The 25,272-nt window shown below is 39.5% G+C and overlaps 1 protein-coding gene across 18 annotated transcripts in view; it reads right to left on the bottom strand.

Moving 5' to 3' along the window:
* STAU2 (staufen double-stranded RNA binding protein 2) overlaps positions 1-25,272 on the bottom strand; it is a 256,673-nt gene that overhangs the window by 116,673 nt on the left and 114,728 nt on the right. For all 18 annotated transcript variants that reach the window (XR_006103436.1, XR_006103437.1, XR_006103438.1 and 15 more), the window contains one exon: positions 20,680-20,987. Coding sequence is in view for 14 of the 18 variants with exons in the window: in XM_042462315.1 (XP_042318249.1) it covers positions 20,680-20,987 (308 nt within the window). In the remaining 4 variants the exon portion in view is untranslated. The remainder of the gene's footprint in view (positions 1-20,679; positions 20,988-25,272) is intronic.

Consider the following 25,272-nt stretch of genomic DNA (forward strand, 5'->3'; position numbering starts at 1 on the left):
TTTTACATCAGAATAAACAGCACTAGTGACTAATTATATTGTTTTCTATTCAACAGCTAGAAGAATGCTGTATTCTAAAATGGTAGTTATAAGTGGAAACTGCAACTAACGTCATTTGCATGTCCATAGTAACGGTCCTATGGATGATGGTATAATCCTACACCATTTCTGATTGGTGAAGTACCACATCTAATTTGTGAAGTTATATAAGCCTCTTTGCCATGATAGAATGATAAATGGAAGGGTAGAGATCTAATTTAGCTTTCACAGAAAATTGCTGAAGGTCACAGAATTAATTGGGACTCAGTGCAACAGATCAAAGGAGAGTGGCCTAGCAGGAGCAGAGCTACGGACTACACTTTAAAATGGATAACCAACTTTATAAAGCCTCACCCCCTTCTTATTCACATTTATAGCTGAATGCATTCTGGCACAAATAATTTCATTTCATTGTGAAATATCTTGCAGTTCCCTGCTGTTCAACTTAAAATCCAGTATATTTAACTGTTGGTGTTATTAGTGTACAGAAAGCCCCCACTTATTCAACAGGTCAGGGACCAGAGCACTGTCAAAAAGGGGAAATAATTTTAATGTGGAACCATTATGTGCCATGGTCCTTAACCTGTCAAATAAGCAGGGGACCCAGAGAAAAAGGTCAAACCTTCCCCAGAAAGGGAAATCCCTGATACACACACACACACACACACACACACACAGACCCCTTCCTTGGTCCCAAGAAGGGGTATTTTCCTCTCTCTAGACCTCTTCCACACTCCCTGATGGTACTCACATTGGCCTCGTGATGGTTGGCCAGGAGCAGAATACAGTCTCAGCCCTCCTCATTGTTTTGCTACCTTTCTGTATGCATGTGTGCCCGTGCCCGTGCACACAAACACACACATCCACTTCCACCTGTCCCATCAGCAGTTACTACTACTTCTTTCTTTCCTTTTCTTCAGCCCAGCTCCCTCATCCATCGTGCTGACCAGGAGGAGGGTGGGAATACCACCCCAGCTCCGCTTACCTTACCTTTCTGTATGCATGTATGTGTCTCTCCCCATCCCAGGAACAAATTTGTGGGGGGCGGGGGGGGCGGAGAGGCTGACAGACTCAACAGAGGAGCATGTGCACATTCCTCTGCCTGGCTACTCCTAATTCCTGCCTGGCTAGCACAAGGGATGGGGAAGCTGGGCTGAGCAAAAGGAAGGAAAGTAGCAGCATCACAAGCAGTAACTGTATCTCTCCTATGAGGGGCAGAAAAGAGGAGGGTAGGGAAATTACATCAGGTGATGAGGTCCCAATGGGACTATATTTCAGTTTAATTTTAACTCGGCCATAGACTGTCCATGATAGTGGTCCCCAAACTTTTTCAAGTTACCACACTTGTCCTCTTCAGCAATGACCCTAGTGCCCTCCAACATCTATTTCTTGATATTAGGTCTATTATTTGTGTATCAGCAAGCCAGCCAGTGATCTTTACTTCAGCAATACCCACCTCGCCACCACCTCCACCTCCACCTCCGCCTCTCATGTGTAAATACAGCAGCAGCAGTGGCCCAGGCCTGCTCCATAATATTACCCTTGCTGACATCAAAAGAAAGGCCATCTGGCTGACTGCTTAGTTGTTGCTCCCAGGACAAATGGGTGCAAAGGAAGCTGTTACTGAGTAGCTGGTTGTGCAGCAACTGAGAAGCCTCTTTGGCCTTTGCTGCAAGCAGTGTGGTCATGCAAAAGAAGAAAGATGTGATAACTACTGTTTTCAAAGCAGTTTGTTCCTGTTTCCTATCATAACATGATTGCCATGAGACAGGAGGCTGGTGAGATAATGTCTGTAGTCTTTCCATAACATATGATGGACCAACATCATGTTATATGCCCTCATTTCTCTAAGGAACACAGAATGATGTACATCAACATACTCTATTAGGAAGATTTAGTGATAGTTACTGGACCAAAGTCATGCACTAATTTAAATGTCGAAATATGGCTAGGAAACCTGGCATCTCCAGTCTTACTCCAAACTTAATCCACCCTCTGCCAAGCCTAGTTCCTCCAGACATTTCAGACTATAAATTCTATCAATGGGCACTTGGGCTGTTGTAATGTGTAGACTATGGTCCCGAACAGACAGGCCAAAATAAAGCTGCTTCGGGTCACTTTGGAGGTATGCTGTTTAAATGATGCTTGCACCCTAAGAGGCCAGAAGCTGCATCAAAGCCATGCTCCAGTCCAATAGACTAGAGCGCAGCTTTGGTGCAGCTTCCGGCCTCTTAGGACGCATACATCATTTAAACAGCATATCTCCAAAGTGACTAGAAGCAGCTTTATTTTGGCCTGTCTGTTCAGGCCCTTTATCATCTAGAGAAAGCCTGATGGGAAAGGGCTGTCCATTAAGACATCATATTTAATGATACCCAAATACATTGATAGGCACCACTACCTTGAAGATCCATGATTTCACTAATGTGGAAAGCATTGTGAACATACACATTACATCCATAGTTGCTATAGCCAATTCATTATATGGTGGCAAGTCTTATGTGGTGATTCCTCCATACTTAGAGGTGCTGACTCTTGCATGGCAGAAACAGAGAACCCAATGCCTTATCAGCTTGGCAGAGCTTGCTAGGGTCAGTTTTCTACTAGCACTGTCTTTATCCTGGAGAGAAGTGACCAGTGGGGTCCCACAGGGCTCTGTCCTGAGCTCAGTGCTATTCAACATCTTTATCTTTGACTTGGATGACAGAATTGGGGGCATACTTATCAAATTTGCAGATGACACTAAGAACTTTATCGCACTGCGTTCCTTCCATGCGTTCTGAGCACGGAACGGAAGGAGCAGGAACGAGTACGGAACGAGTGGGGGACGGATTTTACCGCACGCATCCGTCCCTCATTCGTTCCGTTCCCCCTCTCTTCCGTTCTTAATCCGTTCCAGAGGGGGAAATTTTTGAGAACTGTTCTGAACAGTTCTCAAAAAGCGTCCCCTCTGGAACGGAATGGGCAGGGAAGAGAGGGGGAACGGAACGAGTGAGGGACGGGTGTGTGCGGTAAAATCCGTCCCCCACTCGTTTCCGTTTCCTGCCGGGCCGGGCCGAGAACCTGGTGCGATAAACTTCCAAATTAGGAGGAGTAGGAAATGCCCCAGAGGACAGGATCAAAATTCAAAATGACCTGAATAGACTAGAAAGCTGGGCCAAAGCTAACAAAATGAAATTCAACACAGAGAAATGTAAGGTATTGCAGTTAGACCGGGAAAATGAAATGCAGAGATATAGGGTGGGGGATACCTGGCTGAATGAAACTACATGTGAAATGGATCTAGGAGTCCAAGTAGACCACAAGTTGAACATGAGTCAACGATGTGATGCGGCAGCTAAAAAGGGCAATGCAATTTTAGGTTGCATCAATAAAAGTATAGTGTCTAGATCAAGGGAAGTAATAGTGCCACTGTATTCTGCTTTGGTCAGGCCCCACCTGGAATATTGTGTCCACTTCTAGGCACCACAATTCAAAAAGGACATTGAGAAACTGGAGTGTGTCCAAAGGAGGGCGACTAAAATGTTGAAGGGCCTGGAAACCATGCCCTATGAGGAACGACTTAAGGAGCTGGAGATGTTTAGCCTGGAGAAAAGAAGGTTAAGAGCTGAGCCCTGTTTAAATACTTGAAGGGATGTCATATTGAAGAGGGAGCAAGCTTGTTTTCTGCTGCTCCAGAAAGTAGGACCCGGAACAGTGGATGCAAGCTACAGGAAAAGAGATTCCACCTCAACATTAGGAGGAACTTCCTGGCAGTAAGGGTTGTTCGACAGTGGAACAAAGTCCCTTGCACTGTAGTGAAGTCTCTTCCTTAGAGGTCTTTAAAAAGAGGCTGGATGGCCATTTGTTGGGGATGCTTTGATTGAGATTTCCTGCATGGCAGGGGGTTGGACTGGATGGCCCTTGCAGTCTCTTCCAACTCTACGATTCTATGATTCTAAGAGGTCTGGACACTTTCATATCCCACAGAGACAGTAAAATAGGAATTTGAGGTTTGGCATCATTACAAGTAGAAGAATGGGCAACAGGCATTTAAACCATAGAGACAATCAAACAGGATGTTGTCTTAAACACGTCCCACTAAAGTTACTGAGAGTCATGAAATACTATGCTAAAGCAAATTAATTACTTAGGAATGCATTAAATAGTTATGTTAAATTAAATACAACATAGATTTATCTAACAGCTTAGTGTGTACACAGGCAGAATGCTAAATTTGCTTTATATTTCATACTTAAAGAAAATACAGTGAGGTTGCCAAGTATTTCTAGAGAAGTCTTAGTGATCTCCTGTTTCAACATAGGCACAGAAAACAATCAAATAGATAAAAAATGGTTCAAAGCCTGCTAATCCAGCATGCAGACAAGGCATTTCTTTTCAGAGGTACATATTTCTGCTGAATAATTATGGCAAGCTGTATTCAATCTCTGTGAAGAATTAAGGTAAGTTTGGAAAACAAAAAAGAGACCATATTTGAAATAACATTTTGATTTTTGCGTCAGTGAAAATATGCTTTACACCTGTTACTAATTTTCTTCTTGGTTATGAAAGCTGTTGTTTGCCCAGCAAAGGAGAAAAGAGTTTGGATAGCCCAAGTGACTCCAGAAACCAGAATGCATGCAAACCAATAAGCAAATGTTGTTGATCAGATGATGTTTGTTCTAGGAATTGCTGAAAATATGGTGTTAATTCAATTATAGGCTTGCAACATGACACACATGAAACAAGCTTTTTTCCTTCATGCAAGGCATCTCTCTTGCATTTGAAATAAAATACTGTTTCTTTGTGATTACAGTATGGAATGACCTTATTTCCATCAAAAGCTCCTTTTCTGAAAAACCCATCTTCCAGAAAACTAGTCTTGTCATTTCAAGCAGACCCATGTTAATGGTATTTTCTCAACTCCATTCCCCAACTAATTTGTGTTTCTTGAGGCTTTTCTTTTGAAAAATTATGTTAGAAAATTAAATGCACAGAGTAGACTTGAAGAACTAAACTCTATTCTACCCCCCCCCCAAAAAAAAAAACCAAAACCCGCCCTGAGTTCTGTGCTTTTGCAATTCTGTCTGTAGCAACTTAAGCCTTCTAAAGTTTTGGCTTCACTCCAGAGCAAGGTTGGCATCTAATTTTATCAAGGATTTACTTAAAAGGAACTTGGCAGGGAGCAGAGTCTACTTTGTTTAGTACTGGTTACATTATTTTGAGAGGTCCTGACAGCTTTACAGTTATTTTCTTTTTCTTTTTTTTAAAACCAAACAAAAAACAAATGTATTGGTTTTAAAATATCACTTCAGTTTCTTCATGTACAGAATTAGTTGCAGGCAAGCCTGGAAAATATTACTTTTTGGAACTACAGTTCCCAGAATTCTCCAGCTATCCAGACTGGAACATTCTGGTAATGTACTAAAAAACAAAACAAGACAAAAAACAATGTGCACGATCTTAATATCTACCTGAGCTCATGTACAGATGGGATGTGCCATTTTGATGTAGCAGCCACTGAATTTAATTTTACATCACAAAAGAAATGAGTTGTCAAAGTAGAATTTCACCACTGCCTTCTTCCGTCAGAAGCACACTCTCACTTCCTGAGCAATCCTAAAAATGCTACTAATATTTTATCACTGTATTTGAGAACATGAAAAAAGAAAACATAATTTGCCACTTTGTGAGACAAAGTTATGCAAAGTATGCAAAGGTGCTTTGAACTACAACCACTGCTTGCCTTCCAAAATGAGAAAGTATTCTAAATACCTGTTTTGGGGGCTTCCATCTCCGTCTCCTTCAAAACCTCTGATTTGTGGAGATCTAAAAAATATATGAAGAACCTTCACATTTTCCTGTGGAAGGAAGAAAGGCTTCAAGAGAATGGAATCTTCTTCTGTAGAGGGCTACAGAAGAAGTGTTTCCAACTCTTTGAAAAATTTTCTGTGGCTTACCTAATAAAGGCATTATTAGGTCCAAGAGAAAGCAAGTAAAACTATGAGGCAAACTGCTAAACATAAACAACAGAGTTGTGTAACGTGTACCCCAGGAGTTGCACATAGTTCCTGGAGGCATTTTTGTGTCCTATGTCCCTTGGATCACTCTCTGTGCAGAACATGTTAACAGTTAAAATTAGGTATTTTCTACTCCTGGAGGCTAATGCTCCTGGAGGCAGTTTTGTGCCTATGTGGATAGGGAGAGGGCCACAAGCCCAGAACCCTAAAAATTAAACAGAATATCATTTTGTATTTCTTGTCCCAGCCCAGCCTCTGTCAAATGCTGGGTATGAAAATTTGGTCTCTAACAAATATGGTCCCCAACCCTGTCAACATTTTAAGGTTTTAGTTGTTCATATTCTACTTCTTTTAAACTGTGAGGGCATTCACACTTATATTTTTGTCCCAAGGAGATCTGGATATCCACGCTGATGCAATCCTGGATTGGTGTTCCCACTATGTTTTATGTTATCAAATCTCTCAGTGGCATTTAAACCCTGTCACCATTCACACTTGTCACCATTTGGATTTAAAATGGAGGCGCCTCCATTTCCGTGAATGATGCAGCACAATCCAAATTGATTTGGTAGACTACTCACACTACCAAAGATGCGGATCATGAGAAAAAAAGATGCGGGGGGAAACCTGGTATTGATTATACTGGGTTATGTGGGTTTTTTGGTAGCCCCCCCCCCCCAGTGCAGTTGGGGCAAATGTGAATGCCATAAAAATAAGCCAGTTTCACATCGAGTTATTTTCGTAGTGAGAGTGGGGCCTATATAAAACTGATCTGACTGCATGAATTTATAACATGAATAGATTATATATACTCTTTTATCAACCTTTAAAAATACCTCATGCATCTAATAAAGGGGGTGCCACCCTACAAATTTCATGCTACAATAAATGCATTAGATTTTAAGATTATTATGTTAATGGCAGGGGTTCAGTTGTTTTGTATAACGCTTTTTCCACTTCATTCCCCCAACTCCTTTCCTAGAGTTTCACAATCACATGTTTGAGGGTAGCCTACAGCACTGCATGAAAAAAAGCCTCACAGAGCCTGTAAAGACAGGCCAAAATAAAGCTGCTTTGGGTCACTTTGGAGGTATGCTGTTTGAATGACACACACATCTTAAGAGGCCATAAGCTGTGCCAAAGCTGCACTCCAGGCTTTGGCACAGCTTCTGGCCTCATAGGACAAATGCATCATTTAAATAGCATACCTCCAATGTGACTCGAAACAGCTTTATTTTGGCCTGTCTGTACAGGCTCTTGGACACCTGTTCTCCTTATCAGGGAAAAAGCCTCAGTCCCAAATTAGTATAACTGTAAATAAATAAATAAATAAATAAATAAATAATAATAATAATAATAATAATAGGATTTATTTATATGCCGCCCAATCACTGGGAATCCGGGCGGCTTACAACAGAGGGGATAATAGACGGTTCCCTGCCCTCAGGCTTACAATCTAAAAAGACACGACACAAAAGGAGAAGGGAATGGTTGAGGGGAGGAGGGTGACCATGAATTTTTTAAAACTACAAAATGCAAACTAGAAATCCAATTCAGATGTGTGTATTGTCATGGGATGGATACTTAGATTAGTAAACTACTGTATATACTCAACTATAAGTTGACCTCATGTATAAATCAAGGTCAGGTTTTGGGGCCAAAATTATGGATTTTGCCATAATCTGTGGATAGGTCGAGGGTAAAGCTTGGAGGCTTCTTCAGTGTGTGTATGTGTGGGTATGGCAAGAGAGACTGTCACTGAGGCTCTTTACTTCATCATTCAGCTTTTGTTTCAGCCAGATGCATGGGCAGGAGAGCGATTCTCAAACAAACAGCAATATCAGTCAATCACCTCTCTTTCTGCTTGGCTCAAGAGATGAATAAACTTCTCTCTGGCACGCATGGGTAAATCTGAAAGAGCTGCTATCACACTTCCATAGTGACCTGTAAATAAGTCGACTTGGGATTTTGAGGTCAATTTTTGGGCATAAATTTTTCGACTTATAGACAAATATATACGGTAAGGGTGCCTAATGGGGACTGGATGGCCCTTGTGGTCTCTTCAAACTCTACAATTCTATGATTCTATGCCCTTCTCCATGGTGAATCAGTGTCCAAAAGATCCAATCTAGTTTTAACAGCTTAAATTACATGGGTGATGCCTTATATGAAGCCCCATCCACAAGAAGCAGTAACTGAACAGGTTGAGACTAAACCAGCTGTCCTTCAGATTAGCAGGCTTTTGGCCCTGAGTTCTGCATGGGAAACCAGATGGTCTCTCTCTCTCCCTCTCCCATTCTCCCCAACCCCTCTCCTCTCTGTCACGCACATATGCATGGAGACACTTTCATTCACCTACATCTCAGTATGGAATATTTAATTCTCCTCTACTTGCCTGCTAAGGTAGGGCTGCTGGGGAATGAGGAGGTTAGCACCCCGCCCCCAGCAATTCCTTCTGAGATTTTACCTGTAATGTCTTGGCAACTTGGGATCACTACAATGGTGATTATGAGATTAAAGTTTCTCCCACTCCCCCATCCCTTGCTGTCCCAACAAAAACTGTCATTTGCAGTCTTGATAGTATGATATGGCTTAGGCATGGGGAGTTTAGAGCCTCATAGCAATGAGAAATTGAAATCACTAAGGGGGCTGTAAGCCTCCCCTCACCTGAGGGCCCCACCAGCTAAGACACATCTTTCTTTCTTACATTTCTAAGCTGCTGAAAAGCTGAAGACCACCTGGACTTCAGCAGAAAGTGAATGGAACTCTCTAGCCTTCATGGGACCCTGGAGGAATGTCTGCAGGCTGCACATGCCCTATGTCCTTGTACCCATTTTAACTCAACAAAGTGACAAGAATTTTATCATAAGTGTTCCTTTCACTGTAGAAGTTTTGCCCTAATATGCAGTGAGCAAAAGAAGAGAAACTGAAAGACAAGAGTGAAAAAACGTCTGTGAAACCAAATAAAAGCATGTTTATCTCTGTATTCAGTTGTGGCCAGGGTATGTATGTAAGCACTGTAGCAACAATTTTACGAGTTACATACAGCAGTATTTACAGAGCTATTTCTGTTTATGGCAAAGCTTCAAAACTTATTAAGCAAAAATAATATACATGTTAATGGTTGCAATTAGTATCACTAGGAACAATCTCCATCTTCAGTCACAATAAAGAATATTAGTACCCAAAAAATCTCATTGAAATAAATACTGTCCAACAGAACCTCTGTCCAACAGAAAACATCTGAGAAATCTGACAGAAAATAATCTAGGATATTTTGATAAGGTTTCCCTTCCCTGCCCTGTCCGAATCCCCCCATCCCACTAGCTTTACTCGAATAATTCTTCATTGTAACACCTACTTTTTCTTTTTGCACCCACTGACTGTAAAGCAACATGTCACACAACATTCATCAACAGTATGCCCTCATGGCCCATGCACAGCAAGCTGATGTCTTGGAGTGAAGTGGGATAAGAAATGCACTCCATCCATGTTTGTATGCTGGCATGACAAATAGGGGAGCACTTTCAGGGGAGATGCATTTCATAGAACCACAGAGTTGGGAGGACCCTATAGTCCAACACCCTGCTCAGTGCTAGAACTTTTTGATCAGTACCACTACCTCTGAGATTTCCCAACTCTAAAACAAAGGGCCTTCAGAGCTACAGGACATCTATTTCTCAGCCAATAATACACTTAAAGACCACTTGGTTTCTACCAGCCAGATTTAATCCAGTTGCTGCCCTTCCCTTCTCATCTTATCTTGGGTCATGAATAAATCATTAGACAGAAGTAAGACTGAATACTGTAGCCAAGCAAACAAAATTAGTCAACTCAAATTAAAAGTGACAAACAAACCAAAGAGATTTTTAAAAAGTACAAAAGAATGGAAGAATTATGTATCTGTGATAAAAGGGGAAAATATATATTCTCTAACTATATAATATTTATGGCAATAACTTGCCTATATTTAAAACAATATAGGTCTTTGTGCTCACAAAAATCGGGGAGACAAAGAATGCATGTAGGTTCTCTTAAAGTGACATAAAAGGCTATGTTTATCACAGTTAATTTACCTTATTTTGTTATTTCTTATTTCTCCCATTTTGGGAGAAAGGTGGGATGTAAATAACTTAAATAATTAAGTTAAATAAAAATTAATTTGCACAGGGGCCCAAAGCATATGACCTAAAAACATGACATATAAACCATAAAACCAATATGTGAAGATGAGTGATTGGATCTAAACATAATCATACCAATGAAAGACTCATCAAAATCAATATGAATTTAGCTGTGTCCAACAAGTCCCACTGACTTAAGCAGATTTGACGGTATCACAGTGAAACCTGAAGCCATCTCTGTGTATTTTAGGTATGCTTACAGTGGTCTCTATGCATGTCAGCCCATATAAGAACAGAATATTCTAGTGTGTGGACATCTCAATCAGCTTGGAGATAGGATTGGCAAACCAGAGAAGAAGGGAGAGCAAGTCCAAGGCCCCACCTCATGTAGAAATGACCACTGGCATACAGCTTATGTTTGAGTTCATTAACTTAACAAACTTATGCTAATGGCTCTTTTTTGCAGCAGTTTGGGTTTCAGAAGGTCAGTGGCACTGCTGTATGATATTTCCTGCCTGAGTTTATCTGTATCTTAAGAAACAAAAAGCACTGGGTTCATGCATCTTTCGAGTGAGTCCAAAAAGATTCACTGATCTTCCCTGTAAACATCATTTGAGTTCATGCATCTTTCAAAGTCAGTCCAAAAAGAATCACTGATCCTTCTTGTAAACATCTAACCGAATCTCATTTCCTTCCTGAATAGCATTTAATTTTTCTTCAAAGCTGAACAATAAGAAAAGGGGACAACATTGTGTTTTACATCTATAGAATTCTGTGTCTCTCAAGAGAAGGTTTATAAACAATTAGACCAAATCATTCCCAACATTACTCTGGGAATTGGTCATCCAGCTAGATGTGACACAAGGGTCTGATGGTTTCTCCTGAATGTGAAATTCAGCAACATCTCTATACAAATGCACCCTACTCCCCCCCCCAACACACACAGAGGAAATAAAACAGCTTCCTGATCAACAAATGAACATCAAATGAAGGAGGAGGAGGTTGTTGAGGCACTACATAATTAGAGTACTATGGGTCTACATTGATTGTCATGATAATATTCTATGGACTTCTGACATGTTTTTAGACTATGAATTATCTTTTTCTACTTTAAAACTGTAAGATGTTTTAAATAGTTTAAATTGATTTTATTATACACTGCCCCAAGATCATTGACTATAGGGCAGAATATTTTAATAAATGAAAAAAAAAATACACTTGCTCTGATACTGAACCAAACAGAAGGAAATTGGGTAAGGTAATAAGAGCACAGGGAATTATGGCAGGGAAGGGAATGCGATTTATTATCTTTGCTGTACTGTTTTGAAGAAATAGACCATATAGTCACTTTGTATGTGGTTGAGACAAGCACATGCTAAAATACACACAGATGTCCAGGCAGATTTGGTTTGTACTGGGGGTCTTCAGGAGAAGAAAAAAGAAGAAGGTTGTCTTCCCCCTTATTGCTGTTTTTGCTAGATACAGAACATTGTTTATTTCTGTCTGACTATATCAATTTTGCAGTTTAGGGAGGGATATTTAGAATTCTCAGCCAGAGATGTCTAGTGTCCCATCAAACTACTAATCCCAGAATTCCACTAGAGGTTACCATGGTAGTTAAAATGGGATCAACTATAACGGTGTACATAACCGCATGTCAACATGAATATGGCCACCTGACTATTGCCTTACATTTTCCTTTGGCAGCGATACACGAAGAACCCTATTATGATTATATTATCATGCATCTCATGAGAGACCAGCAACCCGCCATCATAAGGTACTCCATTACTAGCTTCAGGCCCATCAATTGAGGTTGCATCACTCACGGCTTTTTCCAAGGCCTCGGGTTGTAGTTTCAGAGACACTATATTATACCACACCATAGGTACCTCTTTAAGAGGCATTTGATAAATGGGGTTAATTCCTATCATACCCATGCTCAGAATAACTGGTTTGTCATGCTACTGGTATTTTTAAAATTCTCTTGGATCTCACAGCCCCATACCAGGATAGTTGATTCCAAATTAGTATAATCTGTACCTACTAAGTGGAATGTTAGTCTAAAACATTAGCTTTGTTTTTATGCTTCAGTCATTGCTGAATGATTGATTCTATTTTCAACCGAGTTATTTTGAAGTGCACCTAATATGGATATTACATTTTCTGATGAACAATGGTCCACAAATAACAGCAAATTTAGAATTTGCATTACCAGGTACACTGCACACATTAAACATGAAAATAATCTCTGTAGATGAAGAACTGTAAATAATTACTTCACAATTCACAGATTACCACTATTCTTAACCTCTCAGAAGGTCATACTTCCTGATATTCACAAGGGAGGGAGGATAGGAAGTGGGGAATTTTTGATAGGTTGTGTTTAAAGTCCATTTAAGAGGTTAATTTAGAGCAAAGGAGATGTAAAATCTGAGATTCCTAAAGGAGTAAGGTTTTTAAAAAATAATTTAACCGGGGGGGGGGGGGGGTAGGAATCATTCCCAAACTGATTCTAAAGAAACTTGTCAAAACAAAATGAAAGTTCTAAACCAAGCTTTTTCATATTTTCATCTTGTGTTTAGTCTGTTGACAATCAGTGACCAGAGATCAGTGATCAGTGACTCTGCTACAATTGCATCTTCTCAGACCCACAAGACAGGGACACTAAACTCACAGCCTTAGAACATTTATTCCTCAAGCTACAGTTTCCACCATACGAAGCTTAAAAAAAACCAACAAGGCAAGATTGTATGCAGGACCAATCTATTGCAGAACAGACTGAAGATAGAAAATTACAGAATCAGGGGCAAAACAGACCGTCCTGAAGGGGTGGCTTGAAGCTGCCCCTGACAAAGCTGGATTGATGCTGTGAGAACTGCACACCATGGCCCTAATCCCCCTTTTTTCTGGCTGAAAAAGAAGCAGCAAATAACCATTCCTTTTTGTACCAGCAAAACCCAACTTTTCATACCCACCACAGCCAGAAGCCAGCTTTAAGGTGCTCTGGCGGTGTCAAAACAATGCACCACCAGAGTGCCTGGCACCTGGCCCATGTGTGAACAGCCGGGCAGCATGAAGCTGGCTTCTGGGTGTCTTGGGGGCATGTGTCGTGTGTTTGCCAAGCCCCAAGCCGGCTGGAAGCCAGCTTTTTATGCCAGTCTGTTCGGCCCTTTGACAATGGCGGGATACAAACCGCCATATAGTACGTATAGGATACGTACTAGGGTTAGGAAGGGGCGGTGCTTCCGCACCCCCCTAACCCTAGTACGTATCCTATACGTACAAGATAGCGGCGCCCCTTCTACATGGGCGCCGCCATCTTTACGTTGGAGAATAGCGTCCAGACGTGTCGTGGCTCCTTGACGTCGCGAGTCCGGCCAGGCGCTCGCGACGTCATAGAGGCGCCGCAAGAAGAACTCCGAAATGGAGCTCTTTTTGCTCCGCGCGGGGTTTGGCTGCTGCGGCTCCCGCGCGGAGCAAATGGCGGCGGCGGGGAGCGCACCCCGCCAATAACACTGTCCTCTTGAAGATTTTTGGTGGCAGGCCTTTACTTACCTACAGACCTCCCACTCACAAACAGTTACCTGCCTACACATCTATACAGGAAATGTCATCATAGGACCTAATCTCATACCCACAATATTACAGGCACTTTCACTTTATCATTATTTAGTCATCCACTAATGGGATATATGACATCCTCTGTCAATAATGCCATTCAGCACTCTACAAACAGGCCAGTTTCAGCACCAGAGGATAAATAAGATATTAAGAATGGGAATATACAAGAAACTAGTTGCAGAACACTTCAATCTTCCTGGACATTCCACCTCTGACCCCAGGACAAAATAAATAAATAAATAAATAAATAAAAGACTGGAAAGAGAAACAGGTGAACTGGAAAATATCCTTAAGCTCCAAACCATCAACAGTGGGTTGAACTGAGACGATGGCTTCCTGGCACACTGCCTATATTATAACACAGGTTAACACCCTGGCCTCATGAGGATGCTCTTGGTGTGTTTATCACATCTCCTTTCTGGTTCCCAGCCTGCACAAACCACACCACAAAACTCCCTCCAGCATTCATATGGTCATTTATCCACCCTAGCCTTATGCAACATCTTTCCTCTTGCCTTTGTCCCTCAATAAACATCACTAAAGCTGAACTTGTCACCTCATCACCATACCCAGAGGTTTTGCTTTTCCAAGGCTATTCCTAGTCTGATTATAAAGGCCTTTCCTAGGCATCAATTCACTCCATGCATTTGAGGAAGTAGATATAGGGCCAAAACAAAGTGGCCCAAAGAAAGAGCTGGGTGGGTGCCGCAACAACCACCAACTCTGATGTTTTGCCGCCACAAAAAAGAAGCGGCAAATTGCCACTCCTTTTTTGTGATGGCTTTTCCTGCCCCACTAGGACTTTGAGATGCTGTGGCACTGTGCAGCATCTAAATGCTGTGCCACTGCATTGCTGTGATGCTGGTGCATGTGCAGTCAGCCATGTGGCTTCCCAGCAATGCAGGGGCATGCACCGTCTGAACACCATGTCCCCATACTGCTGTGAAGCCGCTATATTGTGCCGGTCTGTATCAGCTCTAAGTCTACAGAAGGTTATGCTGCAACTTCTTTCATTTAGTTAATCTCAAAGGTGCTACAAGATCCCTTTGCACACTGATATTCCAGACTAACATGCCTATGTCTCTGAATTTTAAAATAGAAAAATGTAACTGATAGTGTAAAAACATGTCAAGTACTATAACAATCCAAAATAAATTATAGTTGTTAAATCATGTACATTTACAGACTGAATAAGGAGGCGGCGCAGCAGCAGCGAGGGAGAGAGTGTTTGGTGAAATTACTGATATGGGCAATAAAAAACGCTCTAGAACAAGCCCTGACACAAACAAGCAGAATAACGCTTCCAAACAGCTTAAAATAGATGATTTACTTGTTAATGAGGAAACTGTGAGTATTCCATCTACATTGGCAAACTCAAACTTAGAATTTACAATTCCAACCGCTAACAACTTTCTTGTGTTGGGAAAAGAAAATGAGCCTTTATCTGAACTTTTACTATCTTCAGGGAGTGAGCCGGCTAACATTCATGAAGGGGTGTCCCTGGAACTAAATGAGTCTGTATGGGAGAAACTGCCAGATACTGCGAAGGAACAACTCACAAAGCAAAACAAGTTAAATCCTCCTGATTTTGTGACAAAACAATGCCTTTAACAGCTCATACTGTTATTTCAATTTATGAGCGCTTAGGGAAAATTGTTAATCAGGTAGAGCTTCTCAAACATTCCTTTGAGACTTTCATGCAGAAGCAATTAGTGACAAAAGAGAATTTAGATTATGTCAATAGAGAAATATCCAGTAAAGTGAGGATTCCCACTATCAACAACCCCAGAGGCAGTCTATCAGTAACTTCTAAGGAGATGGGGGAAAGAAACCACAGCAGGGTTCTACAAGTAAATCAAGTTATGTTGCAAATTGCTTATAACAGTATAAACAACGGCAGATGGAGGTCCATTGGAACCATTAGATCTTCGCTGAGCCAACTTCTACAGGTGCCCTCCTATGACATTGATATCCTTGCTGTGGAATGGCTTCCTAATATATCAGCTCATAAGCGAATCTTGTTAACTTTTGAACAATCTACAATTCCTCTCATGTTGTTGAAAATGAAACCCTTTTTATTCAAATTCCAAATAATTCCAGCACAGGTTTTTCGTGATCAAAGCATGGCAGTGGGGGGCTTGCAGATCAAAGTAACGCCCACTTGACAATTCCTAAAGGAATCCCTAAAAGGACCTTGAGTAAGACCACACCGAAGCCCAATTCAGTTAAAACCTTTAACAGTATGGCAGAGAGGCAACCCACAGAGAAACAGGCCACAGATTCAAGCGACTTAATAATTAATATAGAACAACATGACATCACATCCAGAGTGGACGACCTTAAAAATATGCTGCTTACTACAAAGGATTTGGCCATACCACTATGGAATGCAATAACTACTGCTGAGGTCCATGATGTGGAGAGGGCTTTAGATATGAGTTCTATTGATGCTCTCTTATCAATGAATAAAAAGGACCTTACAACTATAATTCCAGTACAACCTTTGGAACCTAAGAGAGTTAATACTGTACCCTCTCTGCATGAAGCATCCAACAAACAAAAGGATCCAGCTCAAACAGAACTCTTGAATATTGATAATGACATGGACTCTACATCAGCTTGACAACTAAGCTTATTATGTTGGAATATCATGGGCTGGGGAAATAAGTTCCATGATGCAGATTTTGCAAATTACCTTCAAACTTTTAAAATTCTATGTTTACAAGAGACAGACTGAATAAAACCATTAGGCCCCAAAGGCTTTAATAAAAACCCGTGTTTTAACTTGGTACTGAAATGAAACCAAAATTGGCTTCATTTGGACCTATAAGAGGAGGGCATTCTACAACCAGCATTCCATAGCAGAGAAGGGCTTCTTTGGTGTCATCCTGCAATGTATTACTCCCACCCATGGTACAAGAGGTGGGCCCTTTCAATGGATCTCAACCCCCAGGCAGTCATACACAGGGAGATGTGCTCCTTTGAATATCAAGGTCACAAGCTGTTCAGGGCGTAAATGTTACTGCCAGCACCATGAATTCAGACCAAAAGTACACTGGCTGCCAGGATAGAGAAAGCGGCTTAAGCAGCAGCCTGTAAAAAGGTAATAAAAGAAAGAGATTTTTTTTATTTCCCTCCCCAGCTTACTTCTGGGGTTAGCTTATCCAGCTTCGTATGTGTACAAAACTACCAAGTGCACAGTTGCCCTATTACAACAAGTTTGACCCCTTTAAATAAATTCCAGTTAATTCCATAGGGAACTTTTCCCAAATGAAAAAAAAAAATCATTCTTAATTAAATAAGTCACATTCATTCGGAGATCAGACTAAATGGCCTGTACAATTTTAAAATAATAAATAAAACATACAAATTAATTCCACTAGATGTTTTAAGTATAAACAAGTTATTCCAAATATTTTATTTACACTCTTTAACTTTTTCTATTTATTTTTTCTACACAATTTGTGAAGCAATGAACAAAACAGCATGTAAGCATTAAAAATAGCAGTATTGCTTTTATGTGCAGCTGATTTTGTTTAACAGTCAGTCTCCAAGCAAGTGACTTAATAAACATAAGCCTAAACTATAAAAATGCTTTATTCAGATTCTGAAACAAAATAATTAAATACTTGGCTTCATTAATTTTAACTAAATCAAAGTATAGGATCGCTCATTTCATAACAGAGGATCATAATAATAGGTAATGAATAATTTAATATGCTTGCCCAGCAAAATAAATGTTTAAAAAAATAAACATATAATGGTCCCAATGGTCCTGAAATATTTATGGTGTGCAACACATGTTTGCTTTTATGTATAAAATGAATTCAAAAAGTTTAAATTAAACACTGTATTTAAGGGAAAAAGGAATGTCTTGTCACTGGAGATTCTCCAATTAAGGTGTAGAAATTAATATAGATAAATTTGTTTTCTTAGTGCAATAATAATGTCTCTTGGGAGTAGTTTTTGATTAGTTTCTTAATTTAAAAATGTAGCATAGGAGAACTGGCTGTGCACATATGATCATCAGTGGAAAAGAAAATATTTTTATAATTAAGAAACAGACAAGTTAATGATTATTGTTTTCAGAAAACAGGAACTAATATATATTTATATCTGAAGTGAGAAACATAAAACAGGAGGCATGCTGAGAAATCTGCTATTTTCTTAATTGAGAAATCTACATGATGAAGTTAACCTGTAATGGAAAACCTTTTATAAAATCTCAAACAGAAGGCGCTTTCTGTAGTGAGATGGAGAAGCAACTGGTGATAGGCACTTGCCAGCCCACTAAGCCATTTCCCACAGAGATTCTGTTCAACACTATCCCTGGTGCTCAGTGATCCAGCACACAGCTTCTCACTCCTTCCAAAAACTCAGGCAGCCAAGGTATTAAGCTGAACTGAACAAAAGAGATGTGGGGAGGAAGCCAAAATCCCCAGCTTCTTGATACTGAAGAAAAAAGTGAGAATTAGAGAGAATATCTGCTGAAGTTCATGTAGAATGATGCAGGATCAGCAGTAACCTGGCCATGAGGGAAACAAGAATCCTATTTTTCCTAAGCCCAGTAAAGTATTAGAAGAGGTGGGGGTGGTGATAAGATGGGAAAAGCACACACAATTCCTGCCAATTAAGTTGCATACTAGAGCTATGAACACAACAAAAATAAGCTGATTAAAATACTACTATGAACAGTGTCTTGGCTCTATGAGAATAAAACATTGCTAAAGATGCAAGCAATTCAATGAGAGGTGAAAGAAAGGTGTGCTATATAAAGAAAACTTTTCAGGATTGAATTTCCTTTCATAGAGATTTGTCTGATCTTACTGTATGCAGATGAACTGAAAGACACAAGATATGTGGCAGAATAACTCTGCTGTAGCCAGCTTTTAATACTCATCTTTCCTAGAGTCAAGAAAGTCTGAAAGTGTATAATGTAAAAATGTTTATAGAAGCCATCATGTGAATATAGCAAGTGTAGTATCTGATGTTCTTCCTTCCAGTTTTGAAAGGGGCTGATATTTTATTTTTGCAAACATCATCAAATCCTCTTCCTAAGAGTAAGCTGCTTTGTACCATTATCTCAAAGTTTAAAAAGTAGCTTAAGGTGCAGTGGGCTAAAAAACTTAAAAAGTTTTACCGTATATAGAAACACTGGCTCACAATTGTTTAAATAAATATTGAAAAGAACTAGCAACTAAACATCTAACTAAATTATATAAATCTAATTGAGCTAACTAACTAAATCTCCTACTGAAAACAGAATTTCCCTTGCCTTTATAAAACTACGATTTGAGCTGATGGAAAGTGATAACTGTTGGGCTAATAATCATTACTAGTTAGATTAATGTACTGTAGGCAACTGACAATTTTGAAGAGCACTGCAAGTGGTTTGAGTGAGAGATATGTTCCTGCTTCTTCTTTTTTGTGTCCTATCCCAGAAATCTGTAGAAGGCTTTGAAACATGAGCATTCACATGACAAAAGGAATTTCTTGATCTCAACTGTAGTGGGAGCAGCTAAACAGCTGAACAGATTTTACTCTCTGGTTGGTTTATCATGTTGTCTGGCAGTGGTCAGCTTCCCATCTCTAGTTTGTTCCTCCTAAGAAACCAAATAATGAATCTAGTTTATTTTTCTTGGCTTCTTTTTCTGGTTTATTGGGAAGGACAAATCAAGACAGGAAGCTGCCTGCTACCAGATGATACAGCAAACCAACTGCAAAGCAGAGTTGGTTTAGCTGCTCCTGTTGCATGCAGGGGTGATTGAACAGTGTGAACCAGCATGCTTGCTCACTGACCACAAGCCAGAGTTCCTTACTGTGCTGTAAGAATGCATCCAGTGACTTAGCTCCTAACATCTATGAGTTCACAGAACCAGCACTTTCCTGGCTTTCTCTTCTCCCACTGACAAAAGCGGGCAGCAGCAAGATGTGGGAAATCAATAGGGAAATAAAGCAGAATCTTTCTTTATACTGAAATGGCCTTCCAGTTTTGCAGGCTGCCATTGACCCAAGTCAATACCAGCCAGGTCTGTACAAACTGTTTACCAGAACAAAAGCAGGATAGATGTCCTCTTCTCGGTAATATCCTTCCTAATATCTTCCTTTTAAATTTCCATTTTATTATTCAACTACCAACTAATTCAGTTAACTCTGAAAATATATCAGTTATCTCTAGAATAAGACATGATAATTTTAATTTCTTATATACTTCTCTTGTATCTTGGCAGTAACCAACTACAAACAACAAATTAATTGCAGTTATTTCTTTTATTGAAATAGGTGAAATGTTGAGATACAGTATGGGGTAATCTAATAAAAGTTAACTTTTGCAGTTTAATTGGTTTTAGTAACTTTTACAGGGTGTATGGCCTCACTAGATGTTTGTATTGGTTTGTAGTGACTGATAAAACCTTACTACATATCTCAGTACCCAGATGTGGTTTATAGTGAAGGACAGAACCTTGTAGCATTCTCATTTTTAAAAAATAATTAAAAAGTAGTATTCAAGTTTTGACTAACAACAAAGAGTTGCAAAAATGTAACTATAATGGTAACTAGATATTTGTCAGTGTGCTGCCTGACAAATGGCACATTGCTTTTAAAAGGTTTAATTAAAGTAACTTCCAAGCTCTGCCTCCACTATTCCAGTCTTTAGAATGCCTAACTATTTAGGTCCACTTCATATGTTGTTTTCTCTCTCTACTGAAATCCAACTCTGGATGGCCACATATAGTAATTATACTGAGGACACAGCAGTCCCTATGTTTCTTAAAAACCTACATAATTAAATAAATGATATGCATGGTTCCCTCTCATTTAGTCCTCAGCTAGAAGACAGTAATGCTACAGTTCTAACTGTATAAGTACCTTTTATTCCAACCCATCCATACCTGAAAGCCTTGGATCCTCGCCAGATATTCCAGCTGCTTTGAAGGTTGTACTGTTGAACAAGGGGAAATGAGTGACATTCCTTTTAGACCTATAGCTTCAGCAGTTGGGGATGTTCCATTCATGAGCAGTTCTCTGGCAATCACTGCTGTACTATTAGTGGCAGGAGACATGCTGAAGAAACAACTAGATGTTTGGCTCATTTCCTTGGATGACAAATAGTTTACAGGGGTACCAGGGGATGCTTTGTTGCGGCTGGCTTCCATTTCTTGATAAACATCAGGAGAGAGATGGAGAATTCCCTTTGGTGCTGAAAACAAAAGCAAAGATGATTCATATTATACCTACAATTGCTTAAATAATATGAACCACAACACTGCTAGTTTTATATAAGACTTTTCTTGGGGGGGGGGGGGGGGGTGTGTTCAGCCAATCAAATTTTATCTTCATAATCCTCATTATTTTTTTAGCCTCTTTCTGCTGTAGGAGATTCTGTTTCTTACATATATAGGATGATGTTGTGGATTTGATGATGAAGATGATGATGAATACCATCATCTGATTTTCAGTGTTATTTAGAAGTCAGAATGTCAGATTTGGACCCCATATGCTTCGATTCATATCTCCTCCAAGTTTGGGCAACTGAATGGCCCAAATGCTTGTGGCAGAGCCATATGCCAGAGTGCCTCCGTGTACTAATTTCAAAGAAGTAGCTGTGTCAATTTCTTACACCACAAAAAGGAGAAAAAGGAGAGGGAGGAAAAAAATTGTGGCAGTACCTTTCAGACTAAAAGGTAAAGGTAGTTCCTTGACATGAATGTCTAGTCATAATCAACTGTAGGGGGTGGCGTCCATCTCCATTACTAAGCCAAAGAGCGAGCGTTGTCTGAAGATGACACCAATGGCCATATGGCCTGCATGACTGCACCGAATGCTGTTACCTGGAGCCCTGGTGGCGCAGTGGTTAAATGCCTGTACTGCAGCCATTCACTCGAAACCACAAGGTTGCGAGTTCAAGACCAGAAAAAGGGCCCAAGCTCGACTCAGGCTTGCATCCTTCCGAGGTCGCTAAAATGAGTACCCAGATTGTTGGGGGCAAATTAGCTTACTTGCTATTTAGCTTACTTGCTGTTCACCGCTATGATCTTTGGAATAGCGGTATATAAATAAAACAAATTATTAAATTATTATTACCTTCTCACCAAAATAGTACCTGTTTATCTACTTGCTTTTGCATGCTTTCAAACTGCTAGGTTGGCAGAAGCTGGGACTAGCGGCAGGAGCTCAGCCCATCATGCAGCACTTGGGTCTGGAACTACCAACCTTCCCATTATCAGAATTGATGTCTTAACCACTAAGCCACCACATCCTTTTAAGACTAATTGGTTTTTATTTTATATTTTTGATATAAACCTGCTTCTATAGATGCAGTACAGAGTGTATTGCAGCTGAGGAAGTGGGGTTTTGTCCATGAAAGCCCATGCTAAAATAAAACCCAGCTAGTCTTAAAGCTGCTGCCACATTTCTTATTTTTGTCTCCTTCCCTCCCTTTTATTCCAGTACTGAAAAATAATAGCTTAATAGCACAGCAAATGCTTTGTTAGTTCAATCCAACCAATCATCCCTTTCCAGTTAGTAGACATTAAGGAGCAGGTCTTAAAGAGCTACAGAACTCTCTAAGTTCAGAGGGAGAAAATATAGATGGAATGAAGCAGACTAAGAACAGAGGCAAGATTTTGCAAACTGAGGAGAGAAACGGACCTATCACAGGGTTTTCGGGGGATGAAAGTGTGTGACTTGCCCAAAGTCACTCAGTCAGTTTCCATGGAAAAGAACCCAAGAACACAAGATCAAGAGTTCTTTTCCATTGACTCTTTCCTCCTCAGTTTTCAAAATCTGTTCCTGCTTCTGTTTCCCATGCCAGTTCTGTTTCTGGACTGGCATGAGGAAACATCTCTCACATGACTGGATTCCTCCTGTCCAGAAAAGGACAAACTGTCTATCAGATAGCTTCATATCTTCATATACAGTATAGTCAGAGTCCTACAAAAATAATGAATAAATTTGATAGGTGATCTTTTTATCACATAGACTGGGTTTTGTTTGTTTGTTTAATATGAAGGAGAACGAGGGGGAGGGGTGTAGTGGTTTGAACATTGGACTATAATGCTAGAGATCAGGATTTAATTCCCTACTTGATCATGGAAACCCACTGCGTGTCTTTGAGCAAGTCACACACTCTCATCCCCAGAAAGCCCAGTGATAGGTTTGTTTGTCTTTGTGTCGCCATAAAGAAGAAACAACTTGAAGACACACACTAACAAGTTCTTTTCAAATTATGTTCAGGAGGCACGGAGAATTCCAGCTTTTAGGCAAAGTGCTGGGGTGCTATTTCAATTTCTCATGAAGGACCAGTGTTAGTAAGGTTCCACTAGGAAGCACTCTGGGAAATTAAAATGGCAGCTAGACTGGAAAACATAATTTTACCAAATATGTATATTGTTTTATTATCACAAAATGGAGTAAGGGGCCACTGACATGGAAGATCTTTAAAAGAGAAACAAACCAATTCATAGGGGATGATGGGGCTAGCAGTGCCTGCTCATCTTTATGAGCATCCAGTATCAGAGGCTATAGGTCTTTAAATACCAGTTACTGGGAAATACAAGCAGCAGGGTATTTATGTGGTTATTGGCATTCCATATACAGTAGTTTGTTATTGAACAAACACAGGGTGCTGGACTAGATGGGCTTTTGCATTGATTCAGCATTTCTCTCCTTTTCTTCTCAGGTTAGGTGTCAATGGTGGATTTTGCATGGGGCACTTGGAAACAATGTGAATTCATTAGCTCAATTATGTAAATGTCTGTAATTGATGTCATGCCCAACTTCATTCTGCAGAAATTACTTAAGGTTCTCTTCTGTAACAGTGGATTTACACTAGGGAAGTATAATAATATATGTTGGCATATTTGCAAAGAAAATCAAAGAAGGATACCAGCATAGGGAAGTTGTAAGAGCTCACATCTCCTCTGAATGTGGCCCGCAAATCTAGTTTTCATAAAAGCACTTTCTATATGTGTGTGTGTGTATGCATGAGCACATGTGTGTATGAAATATCTTTAACAGCATAGCTAAAACATCCATTTATTCAAAAATAATAATAGATTTAATATGGTGAAAGAAACCTCATTTAAAATTCCTGTACAATACTATAAACCTTCTAAAACCACATCAAAAAGTACAGATGTCTAGTCCACTGATGTAATATCACTTCAAACAAACATTTCACATGCTCTCTCAGCCTTTTCAGTGTTTTTACATGGTCCACCCAAATATCTAACTGCTGTCTGGAACAATAGCTGGGAATTCTTCCAGATTACTAATCTTTTAAAATGTTAAAACAACTAATATGAAGCATAGGATGAATAAAAAGCTCTCTCGCATAATATACCATATGTTTTTAAACTTGTATCCACATTACTGTAATAACATCATTCAATTAGTAATAATGACACGGACTTTCCACTTATGTAACACCTTTTGTTTTGAGGATTTGGAAGCTCTATGCACATCAACAAATTATGTCACACAATACTCCTTTGAGGTTTCAGCCATTCCTATCAACTACTAAGATATTTATAACAATAATCTCATGTTCAAATAAAATCACATTTTTAATATATTTCCACTATTATAATGGAATTAAATGGGGATTTCACTTCAAAAATTAAATTGCTGATATCTACTTCTGAGCTCTCTCTTTTTATATCCAATGAATCACCACAGAAACATTTTAGCAGAGCAATGTCAAGTGATTCTAATTTTCTACCAGATTATAGTACCTTTCCACCTTTTCAATATTAATTTAATGGTAATATATAATTAAAATAGTTTATTTAAAAAATCCTTTGTATACTGTAGTTATTTCTTTTTTTGTACTGTATCAGTTTCTGTTTGTGAGCAAGAAATAGTTGTTTAGTATCATAAAATCATAAAAATCAAAAGTAGTAATTTTGCATCTGATCTGTGCCTCACTTCTCACAAATGACAAGAAAAACTATGTGGGAAATACAGAGACTACTTATTACTGTGTCAAATGTTCCCTAATAGTGGAATTAACTAAAAGACACTGGATTTGATGAACCTATAGCATTAAAGAAAGGTTTTGTGTGTGTGTGTTTTAAAAAATACCCCCTACATAGTTTTATATTAAAAGTGTGGTTTTGGGGGGCTTGTTTTTAAGAAATCAAACACAGAAAAAGAGAAATCTATAGTTGGTGAGCGATTCAGCCGGATTCTCTATACAACTGGAAACATTTTGAATATTGTTACTACATCTTTTCCACAGTGATAAATACAACGTGTTGACATCTTTACTTACTTAAAATATTTTTGCCCATAAATTCTCTTGAAAAGGTTTCCAGTGTAAAAGACATGATGACATGCCTTACATCTGGGTGAATTAGAACCAACCAAAAAAAGAGACCTAACATGATGTATCAGATCAGAGCACAGATTACTGTAGTATTTATGAGTCAATATTACATGAGCATAGTCTCTGCTTAAAATGATTGGTCAGAAAAGCTATCAAT

Source organism: Sceloporus undulatus, chromosome 4 (genome assembly GCF_019175285.1).
Source record: "Sceloporus undulatus isolate JIND9_A2432 ecotype Alabama chromosome 4, SceUnd_v1.1, whole genome shotgun sequence".
Classification (NCBI taxonomy): domain Eukaryota; kingdom Metazoa; phylum Chordata; class Lepidosauria; order Squamata; family Phrynosomatidae; genus Sceloporus; species Sceloporus undulatus.